A 12,160-nucleotide genomic window follows, 5' to 3' on the forward strand; every position below is an offset into this window, starting at 1 on the left:
TTATCTAGCCGCGAGTTTTTGTGTGCTTCTTGCACACACTTGTCGTGAATAAAATTTGCGGTTTCTAAAAAAAAAAAAATTACATGTGCACATTAAAAGATGTTCTTCAACTTGCAAGTAAAGTTTGTCAATGTGTATTACCTTAATTGCAAGCAATCCAAAGTTGATAAGACTCGCCTTAGTTTGAAAATTAGATAATTTTTGGATTATATAATATTTATGAATGCATTTAATGTTTGACTATAGCACACGACAATGTCATTTCATTTCACAAGTATCAATGTTCCAACTTTTTTTGCCACATACATCTGTTGTACTCCAATTCATAAAAGCCATATGCACTAATGATTTTGATTGCATCTCCAACACTCATTGACATGAGATACCCTCCTTTTGTAGCATCAAGCAAGAATCTGTGTTGCTGTTGAAAACCATTGCGGAAGATGTGAATTCGAGGGTGGGACATTTTCTTAGCATTGACTTGTATCTTTCTCACGCCTCGCTTAAGGTCTCCGAGGTTCCTTGCGCAAAAGAACCTATTGTCGTCTTTCCATTCTGTATTATGCTTTGAGGATAGAAGGGGATAGTGAATTTGCCTTCAGGAATATTCTATTTATCCATTATAGCAACCGTTTGATCCAAGTACTAATCTTTGGCCTTCCCAATTAGGGAGTGGCAAAAGCTCCTCATGAATACTTGTTTATTCTCTGCATTAACAGCACCTAATGATCCTGCTATCTCGTAAAACTTTCCCAAGCGATAGGATCTTCGTGATCTATTCCAGTGAATGGATTTGCGTTGCGTACATGATTTGTAAGACTCCTGCTTCATTTCCATTTGTCTTTGATTTGGTCCGGATCTGGCAAGGTGAGCTAGTCGCCTCAAACTATTGATGTTCATTTACGGTAATGGAGGTATTTCAGTCACTTTATATCCCATTAAGGTGATGGTTGTAGGTTTGGAAGTTGTAGAAGTGGATGGTGTATTTTGAGCTTAGAGCTTGGCAAGCTTTTCCTTTCTCTTTTTCTTGTTGTTTACTCTACCTTCCATACAATTCTTTGCTAAAACTTTTCCCAAATGTCAGTATCAGGGTTAGTTTTCAAAACAAAAATGAAAGGGAAATAGAAATATACACATGTAAAAATGACTTGAAATGATTAAAAATGATTATGATGTTTAATTGACGAAAGCTTCAGACAACAACGTCATTTGATATGTGTGATTTGTAGTATCAAAGTATTTTAAATTATTGATTTAAAATACTTGACAATTTAAACCGTTCAGTTATTTTAAATTATTTCAAGCTAGGGTTTTCTAAAAGTTTGTTTGTTTGAGTGACAAAATAAAAAGTGATGAAACTTTTCAGCTGAGAAGGTTGCGTTGGGATTAAGTTTTGTTCGCTAATCCTCTAATGTATTTTCTTGATTGATTATATACTCATTATATTTCAATTATATCTTCACCTATTGATCTTTGTACATCTTGATGTCTCGCATATAACGGAAAATGTATTCTATCGTCCAACTTTCAATGTCTCGCTCAAATAATGTGATGATGGTGTTTGAATTATTATATCATCATTAATTAAGATGTTTCTTTAATTTTTTTCTTAAAATTAAATATATATAAAAATATATACCCAATTCATTCTCCAAAACCTCCAAAAAAATCCTCCCAAAAAGGATATAAATAAGACATTAGATATAGAAGTTATCTCATTTATATACTACTTAACACTCACTTTCCACCCAATCTCATCTCATCTCATATTTCTAACTTACACCAGTTATGCAAACAACAATGGATGAAAATACTCGTGGAGGGAAAGAAGGTTCTAACAATGGTGGCAACATCAAGAAAAGAAACAAGAACATCATCAAGATCCTTCAAAACCGCGAGTTATCTTCTAAACCTCACCGTGCTTTTGTTACTGCTACTACTCCACATAGATTCCAAAACATGCGTTTGAGTCATGCACTTGACACTCATAATTCTAAACATAAATCTCCTCCTTCACATATCTTGCCCTTTTTGATGGATCACTGCTGCTAAAAACATTGTATTTGTTCTTGCCGAATCTGGTCTTTGTGCAGCTTTTAGTAGTGAAACAGATGAGAGGATTTGCTTTATGAATCTGCACCCAGACGACGTCATCAAGAGACTCTTCTACAACAAGAACAATGACTCACTTATTACAGTGTCAAGCCGAAGTAGGATGCCGGATGAATACAGATCAACACGCATTGAATACATAAGGAGGGCCAAGCCGGATGCCGGTATTCATCTTTTTCAGTCAGAGTCTTTTGTTGTGAAATTTGATGATGTTAATGCCAAGGTCCTAACTTACTCTGCGCAAGATAATATATTCAAGGTTTTTGATCTTAAAAACTACACTTTACTATACTCGTTTTCATTTAGCAATGTTCAACGGATCAACATCACTTCTGGCATCATGTTATTCATCTTCGAAAGAACAAGTGAGCATATTCCAGTCAAGATTATATCTATTGAGGATGGCAAAGTTCTCAAACAATTCAATTGTCTACATTGGAATAGGGAGGTAGACATCATAGTGTCCAATGAAAAGCTTGTAGTCAAGCACGACAATGTCAACCTTCAGATTCTTGACTTACCAAGTTTTAAGATTAAGGCATCGGTACGCAGAACTGAGTTCATGACGTCAAGATTTATCTTTCTATGGAAGAAACAGTTATTCCTTACTCTCAAAAACCAAACAAATTTTGTATGGAACTTTCGTGGAGAACTGGTTACATCATTGGAGGATCACTTCTTACGGCATCCACTATGGCATCCAGACTTCACAAACATCAATTACATAACAAGTGATCAGAACCTGATCATTTCTTACTGCAGGGATGACTCTGAAGATCAATCGATGGTTACCAATGTGATAGGTTCCATCAATGTGAGCAACATCTTGTCGGGGAAATGTGTGGCAAAAATTAATGCTGCAAAAGCTTTGGAGTGCATTGATTCATCTCAAACAATATCAGTTACAGAGGCTTTGGAGGGTATAACCACACACTATTATGATGAAGACCGGAACGCGATTTATACGGGTAACAGACATGGTCATGTCCATGTCTGGTCCAACTCCAACAAACTAATGATAAAAAAGAAATAGGTTTTATTGTTTCTTCTCAGGCTTCATTGTAAGCATTATTTGTCATGTGATTGTTGCCTAGCATCCTTTAGTTGTTTAACCAGTTATATAGTGAACTTGTTTAGGGAAAACTTTTATGCATGCTTTTCTTTCACTCTGAGTATTTTGGTAGTACTTTTGTTGCCTAGCATTATTTATCTTACTTGTATTATTAGTAGTACTTTTTTCATCCTGAAATTCTGAGGGGATTATGTGGGATATTGTGACAGAAGGTTCAAATATTTGTTCAGAAATTGGAGGGTATGTTACTCAATTATCATGCAAAATATAACATACAACTCAAATCTGCAAAGAGTTTTATTTTTATCCTAAAATAAAATAACCATAAAGAATATGAGTTGATAACAAAACAGAGAAGGAAAAATAGCATGTAACAACAAATTCACACTTCAATAGTTTTTTGATTTAGAGCAATGTATCTCCATCTCTCTTTTTCCACAAAATCAGCATCAAGGAACCTAGAAACAAAAGCCCATAACCTATAAACATCTTCAAAGTTTGTCAAGAAGCCCAATGTTGCAGTTAAAACCAATATCCTAGACTCATTTGAACCACTTTTCTTCTTGGACATGCCCAACTTTTCAACTTCATTTGTTTTAGTTTCCAAGGCCAATTCCCTCTCTTCTTGGTTCCTATCAAAGAACTTGATATTTTTCAAACAGGACCTGCTTAGAGAGATATCATTCCTATCAGCTAACTTCTGCACAAGTGTTGGATCAATCTTTTCTCCTTTCCAGTCAAATATATTAAATGCCACTGTAGGTCCACGATGTGAATTTATTTTTGGCCCATAGATTCTAATTAATGAAAATCTATTTTCATCATGTGGATGTTGAAGACTCATTAATGCATTAACAAGCCAATTAATCAAGTATCTTGTTCTTGTGCTAATCACTATTAGTCCCACTGTGTCTGCGTGGTCTAATCCTCTACACTCAATTTCCAATCTTTCATCATTCATCTCCATGCCTTGTAGCTCCACAATTTCTGATGATGATGATACCTCATTTTGCTCTTCTTTAGTCTTAACCATCTCGTTCTCAGGAGAAGCGAATCCTAGTAATCCAGAGTTTGACGGTGCACTCTCATTTCGACGAGAGCTAGAAGTGTGACATTGTGCAAATGTAGGAACAAGACTTATAATTCCTATGCTTGTAGCATTTCCTAAATCTTTAAGAGAAGAAATACTTGATTTTTTGACAAATAAACAACCAAACCCAGATGGATTTTCACGAAAGATTTTGTAAAATGAACAAACCATAAAATCAGGTTTAAACATAGACATACCTAAAGTGTCTCTTTCTTTTGGTCTCAATGCACATAAATCAAGCATTACACACCAACCATTTTCTTGTGCCAAAGACATCCAAAAATAAGAATATGGTGATCCAGTAACCTTTGAATAAAGTGGAAAAACAAATAAACTACCTTTTCTCTTCTCCTTTTTACATGTTATCATCTTCTTTAGTTTTCTCCATTCAATTCCTAAATTGGACCATGTGAATTCTGCTGATAAAATTTGTACTCCTTGCTTCTTGCAACTATCAATCATCATTTCCAATGCTTCATTGCTATGATCATACACTGTGAGAAGCTCTGATCCTTTGGATTGAAATAGAAATGAATCAGATACAAGTTTAAAAGCAGATACCTCATTAGCAATGAAAACTAAGGCGTAATCGGATTCAGAGACATTCATAAATGTCATTATTCTTTCTCTCATTCTTGACTCTAGTTCTGATTCTTGTCCTCGGTAGAGTATCTGTGACTTCAAATTCATTGACTTAATCGATACATCAAAGAACGATTGTTCCAAGTTCAAGTAGCGAGTAGACGACGAGGAAGATGAATAAGAACATGATTTTTGGTTCTGCTGAGCATAAGAGAAAAGACCATAACCAGTGTAATCAAAACATGTATTGGAAAGACTATTCAAGTGTTGATATTCTTGATCTCGAATTTGATCTACTTGAGAAGTTGTGGAAAATTGAGGGAATGATTTGATGAAGTTATTATATGAGTCTTGTAAATGTGGGAGAGATTCATGGTTTGTGAAATGTGTGTTGGGATAAAGACTTGAAGATGTGGCCGAGGCTAAGTCACCATTTTTACTGACACTATTTGAATTGGAAGTGTTATCATGGGAGTTCTCAGAGGCAAGAAATGGAGATGGAAAACAACCATTGAAACAGGGTTGTGATGATGTTCCTCCAGAACATGGTGGTTGCATTTTAGCTATAGTTTCAAAACATTGACTCGAAATTTTATTGTAAACACCTAACTAAATGTATGTCATACATACATATATGGTCAAGAGTTACAAGTCCAATGATAAATGGGGTCCGTAATAATACCGGAAGCAACAACAGACTAATGCTTAAAGACAAACAAGAGATTTTGACACTAGATATTTATCTTATCCAACATTTTAAAACATTATGTATATGAATCACATATCCTATATATCCAATATTTAGTATAATCGACGTATGATTAATAATTCACACTTAAATCCAATAATTTATAAATAAAAGACCGACTCCATCTTACAAGTCAATTGTATAAAGTTGAGTCCTACTTTATTCAAATTTTAAAATGCCATCAAAGTTTATATAAAATTCAATGTATCACCTATTATGGGATCACTTAATTTACTCTCCACTTGTTAGTTCTTTTTGTGACTTGTGAGGAAGTTACAAGATAAATGAATTAATGGGTTTGACTAAATTTGTGAATATGTGTTAGTTACCCTAATTGCAGGCAATCCAAAGCTGGTAAGACTCACTTTAGTTTGAAAACTAGACAACTTTTTAGATTAAATCATTTTTATGAATGCATTTAGTTTTTGACTATAGCACACGGCAAATATTATTTCATTTCATACTCAACAAAGTTGGGAAATTCGTGACATATTTATTATTACTGAGAACTCCGTTGAATTAGGTTAGTTTAAAGTCAATAATGGCTTTATCTAACACACCGGTGAAGATCACTGTCTAGACTGTGACACTGGCTGGGACTGGTCCACACGTTAAGATTTCATCTTAATGTTCTTACCATAAACCCTTCTTAGCCAAGACAAAGTGGTTGTATCATTGTATGTATGGTGCTTTATGAAAGGGAGAAAATGGTATTTTAAGTTTGGAACTTTATGTTTCTATCGTAAGATGCCTTTTATGAGAAACAACAAGAACTAAAGGGCATGAACTGGGTTTTCACTTTTCATACTGTTTGGACAAATAATGTGGACTCAGTTCTTCGGAGGAATAATTTTAGAGTATAGTTTGGATTTATATGTGAGTGCTAATGTGAAAATGTGACTGGTGGGAAACATGAGGTGACTTGTAGGAGGTCAATAGAATTTTTTTGTATAGAGTGAAATCCTTTTAGTCATTCACAATTTTTGTGTGAAGTAATTTAGTCCTTTGCAAAAATAAAACTTAGAGTTGTCTCTAACATTTTCAAACCGTAAAGGACAAAAATGAATCTTCGTCCTTAGTTAGGTAAATAATTTTTTTTTTGACAGGAGGTAAATAAATTTTAAAGACATTAAAAATAATTTATTTTTATCATGGGTTTAGAGCATGTTTTTTACTGTTTTAATTTGATATAAACTATTAATAAAATCGTAACAAATAAATTATATATTTGCTATTTAAAATAGTTTGCAATTTAAAATTTTTTGTAACAATATTGAGGGAAGTCTGAAGCTATTTATTGGATCTAATCTTAGAAATTCTCCTAAAGAAGAAAAATCTAATTTTAAAATTAAACACAAGAGTGACACCTGTGAACATCAACCTTCACCTCTAAAAAAAATGAATATCAACCTTGAAAAAGTTCACAAAGATATATTGTAGTAATTTCATTAAATAATTCATAGCAATTCTTAAAGGTGTAGCCTAGTGATTTTGGTTGAGAAGTTGAAGGAGTTTTAAAAAAGATTGCTAATTACAAATGAGAAATTTCAAGGACACTATTATGATAAAATTAGTGTGAATCTCATATTTTAAAAATGAATCTAATATAAAGTGGTGCAATCCGCATGAGTTTTACTGGATAAGAGAATAAGTATTACTCCCCCCGTCCCATTTTAAATGATCTAATTTAAAAATGTGCACTATTCATATAACATATTTTGATCATATTAATATATAGCATATAAGATGTTGGATTCGTCTCGATGAATATTTTAAAAATATTAAGTTTTCATAATTTTTTCTAATTGATTATTATAAGATATTTAAGATCACAATTGTGCATTATTGTGACAAAATCAACTTAGTCACATAATATGAGACGGAGGAAGTAAAAGAGTGGTTAAAATAGAGTGTTTCTAAAGATCACTAGTCACTAACAATCTATTGAGAAGTTATCTGGACATACTCTAGTTTTAAACTTTTTAATTCTTACAAGTACTTGGACCGCAAATTAGCACAAATGATAATCAGTGTTTAGTAATTAAACGTTTCATATTAAAAATTAATTATGTTAATTTGAATTTAATTTAAGTTTTTTTAATAGAAAGCGTAATGGACTGATGCACTAGGAAAACAAAAGAAGAACCATTATACAATCATTCTCTAATCATTCTTCAAAGAATGTCAAGTAAAATACTACTAGACTACTTGTAATCAAGTATGACAAAAGCTACCATCGGTTTCATATAGAGTAATGATATTTTGACATCTATTTGATGACAACTTTGTTGACAACCTTGTTTTTCTCATTTCTTATTGGTCAAAAACAATGGAGAGAGAAAAAGGAAGAGAGAGGATAACAACATCATGTGAGTATGAGAGAGAAAGTTGTCCAAAAATTGTCAAAAAATGGTTGTCAAAATATCATTTCTCTTTCATATATGATGTGATATATATCCATGTTGCGAGCCAACCCGTTGCCATGAACGGGAGCCCACATCTCAGTACAAATGACATTACAGTACTATTCCTCAAGTTGTTGTAAAAACCTTTGATGAACTTGCCACTCGAGTGTTGGATAAGGCCTCCATAGGCTCAATTACATGTGATCCAATAATGAGATCCATCCACCTACTCTGAAGGATGATAAATATCATAGACAATAAAGCTCATATGTGAAGAGATTAGAAGTCATTGCAATCAAGTCTTAGATATGAATCTTCGGCGAAAATTAGCGAATTCCATTCCCTTCAAAGGACATTCACGGAAATTACTCTAAAAAAAATGGCCATCTATATTATATAAATTTACGACCTATTTTTCAAGTTTCAATATTGTAGTGACATGTGGCACTCTTGAGAAACACTCTTGAAAAACCAAGCATCCTCAAGCATTTGGATTTCAATAACCTTCCATATTTATATTTATAACCATATATATCATTTATATTATAATTTAATGCAATATTAGTATTAATAATAATTTTTTTCTAATACAAAATATTATTGTAACATTGACCAATTGATACCCTATTAATTTTTTTTTCCAATCCATGAATTTTTTTATGCGGTAATAAAATTAATAAAATGAACTAACTTTTATTCTTATTTTCATATTGATACCCTGTTAGATTTTATTTTTGCCAATCCATGAATTTTTTTTATGCGGTAATGAAATTAATGAAATGAACTAACTTTTATTCTTATTTTCATGATGATAATGTACTAATATTATTGTGAGACAATTTTATTATCGTATATTTATAATCTATATTATATAAATTTAGGACCCTTTTTTCAAGTTTCAATATGGTATTGACATGTGGCACTCTTAAAAAACACTCTTGAGAAACCAAGCATCCTCAAGCATTTGGATTTCAATAACTTTCTATAGTTATATTTGTAACCATATATATCATTTATATTATAATTTATATTATAAAAAATATGTTAATTCAATTATAAATGGAGATTGAGAATAAATAGTCATCTTATAATGGTTATTTAATATATTATTAATAATGACATTAAATGGATTAAATATTTTTAATTTTTTGTGACGACAACAAGTTTGTTAGACATTCTTAGAAAAAAATGATTTTTTTACTACAAATCGAAGAAGCCCGCGGAAAACTTAGGTACAATTTTTTTGGTGCTTTTGGTATGGTTCTTAAATAAAACTACAAATTTTTTGGATATAATAAACTCTGAGAAAATTATGAATTTAAAGAAATCAAAGTGAATTATATTTAGTTAAGAACCGTACGAAAAGCACATAAGAAATTGTACCTAAGTTTTTTTTCTAAATTGAATAGGTGTATTAGTTACTTTCAAATAGAACCATTTTTTTAAAGGAAATAGAACCATTTTTTTTGGCACCGAAAAAAAAAAAGATTATTTTGTTAATGTCGGATACGTAAATTAATAGTGACTATTTTTATTGGACTAAAAAGTATACCACAATTAGTTTATCAAGAAAACGTCAGTTGTTTTTCTATTTTATTTCTTTTTCTTTGTGTCAACTTCGTATCTCTCTATCAAATCAAAATGGCCCTAAAGATCGACTAGGTTTCTGATGCATCCCCTTCCAAAGAAAGTTGGAATATCAAGGTTCGAATTATTCGTCTTTGGTTTGTGAGAATCCGTACATTAATATGTACTTTAAATGAGTTTTTTTTTGTGTCTACAAAAAAATGCAGGTCAACACATCAATACATTCAATAGAAAATAATGCACTTTAAACGCATTTTAATGTTTGTCCAAAAGTTTTATTTTAGTTCGGAATTACCTAATATGCATAAAATAAAAATAATAATGTCTAAACTACCCCACAAAATATGTGTATAAATTAGATATCCATATCAACAACATTGCACATCACATGCTTCTATCCTACTTTTTTTCACCTCTTTGTTTTTCATTATTTGTTGTTTGTTGCTTTGTAAAACCAAATGACATCAAGTGTGATTATGTTCTAATGTATTCCATTTTAAAGAAAATTGGAATATCATGGTTCAAATCGTTTTTCTTCAAAAAAAAATGTTTGCTTATTGTTGTGAGAGACATGTACAAGACAAACTTTCATATTCTTTGGTAATGGTTTTTTGACGGATAACAAGGTTAATTTATGATTTATTAGCATGTTAATTTTTTGATCTAACGTTAGTCATATTTTTTCCATTATTTTTTTATTGATTTAACGTTAGTCATATTTTTTCCATTATTTTTTAAAAAAACGCATTTTTTTAAGGTCATGTTTTCGAAGAAAAAAAGTGTATATGATTTATTTATATTTATATTTTTTTTACGATTAAGTCGTTTTTTTAAACAAACACAAGAATTTCATGGCTACTTTTGTGATATAAACTAATCATATACAATTTTTTGTTATTGTCGTGATTTTTTATTATGCAATTTTTTTATAGATTAGGAGCCATTATGAATTGTCATGATTTATGTCTATTTTTCATTTTTTAATTGTCATTGAATCGTGAAAATATTAAAATATTTATTTGCATTTTGTCAAAGAAAAAAAATATCAAAATATATGATTATTTATAAATTACCATTAAATTCTTTTTAATTAGCATATGAATGTTAATTATTACCATTAACTCACAAATCAAAATATTGAGTTTGAAAACCCCATAAATCAAGAAGGTAACTTTTTTATTTAAATATTACGTTTTTTAATCTGAATTCAAACTTGATGTTCTCTTTCTAATCCAAATTGACATTGTTTGTGGAAAAAATGCAACAAGAATTGTGTTATTTTCACTTTAAATGTATAATAGTCATTCATGAATATTTTGTAATAAATCATAAAGTGATATTTTAAAGTTTCATCAAAAAAAATTTACGGATAAAAAGTTAAAAGTGAAAAGAATATATCATTTTAAAATCATTAATGTCATTTTTAAATTGTAATATTGTCTCCCAAGAAGTCACTTGGTAGAGAGTTTCTCTCTTCAACATGAGAAACTCGGTTGAATACCCAGCACCTAGAGAAATTGTAACATTATTTTCTATCATATAAAAGAGAAAAGGTGAAAAGAAAGAGTAATAAAAAAAGTGAAAAGAATATATATTTTTTTTAGGAAAAAGAATATATTATTTTACATATTATGGGTAATGAAATGATTTTTCCACTTAATTGTACATCAATTGTATCATCTTCATAATGTCATTATAAAGGAACTAAGAAGCGTGTCATTAAAAAAATGTTAATTATGTTTTAAATGAATAAAAATCATTAATGACAATTTCAATGTGGAGGTAACAACATTGATGTAGTGCAATTGTTGGTAATTTGATATTCTCTTTCAACCATTATATTTGAAACAATAGCTAAATAAAAAGTGGAGAAATTGTTGATAGTGAAAAGTTAACTCAATTTGCTATCATCTAAGCTATTAATGAATTAGATTTTTTTAACAAAGCAAAATATTCAATGTATTTTCTCTCAACTTTCGACCACAACAAAGCTTGGTGACATTCTTTCAACAAGAGCTTAGTGACATGACACTTCACCCTTGGTCCATATTTTTTTTTTCTTTTTTTTTTAACTCATCAAACATGCAAATCAAATGACAAATTACAAACCTTAGCTTTATAATATTATATTGATGTTGAGAAACATCTTATAATCAATCACTATGTCATCACAATTTTGGTTTTCAACGAGTTATCTATGACCATTTTTCGAGGAATAAACAGTGAAATTAGTCCCCAAACTATCACTCTCTCACCATTGGTACATGGAAGAATTAGATAATTCAAGATTTAAACATTCGTACACTGGAAAAATTAAATCGAGAAATGGTGTAGACATTATTGTGGATAAAGAATGAAAAAAGGATATTGTGGATGTAAAGATGATATGAGATAGGATTGTAGCCTACAAATTTGCAGTTGAATAAGACATCTTTAAAATTTTTTGAAAGGAAATACTCCCTTCGGTCCTTGATATAAGAAAGAAAACCAAAAATCATCAAGACCAAAGAGCACATTAACTAATGTAATTTTGTTAACAAATTTCCAGACATGTCCTCATTAAA

General features: G+C 30.7%; 2 protein-coding genes across 2 annotated transcripts; one reads left to right on the forward strand and one right to left on the reverse strand.

Annotated features, from left to right (window-relative positions):
• The first annotated feature begins 2,128 nt into the window (after nt 1–2,128).
• On the forward strand, nt 2,129–3,295 carry LOC146901554 (uncharacterized). Its single transcript, XM_085733730.1, has one exon. It carries the CDS (start codon nt 2,129–2,131, stop codon nt 3,143–3,145), a length of 1,017 nt encoding a protein of 338 aa, XP_085589856.1. The 3' UTR covers nt 3,146–3,295.
• Nucleotides 3,296–3,405: 110 nt separating this feature from the next.
• Nucleotides 3,406–5,414, reverse strand: LOC146901555 (molybdenum cofactor sulfurase-like). Its single transcript, XM_085733729.1, has one exon. The coding sequence runs from the start codon at nt 5,412–5,414 to the stop codon at nt 3,567–3,569; it is 1,848 nt and encodes a 615-aa protein (XP_085589855.1). The 3' UTR covers nt 3,406–3,566.
• Between the last annotated feature and the right edge of the window lie 6,746 nt (nt 5,415–12,160).

Source organism: Medicago sativa, chromosome 8 (assembly GCF_051527215.1).
Source record: "Medicago sativa cultivar Bolivia chromosome 8, Bolivia_mono, whole genome shotgun sequence".
In the NCBI taxonomy this organism is placed as follows: domain Eukaryota; kingdom Viridiplantae; phylum Streptophyta; class Magnoliopsida; order Fabales; family Fabaceae; genus Medicago; species Medicago sativa.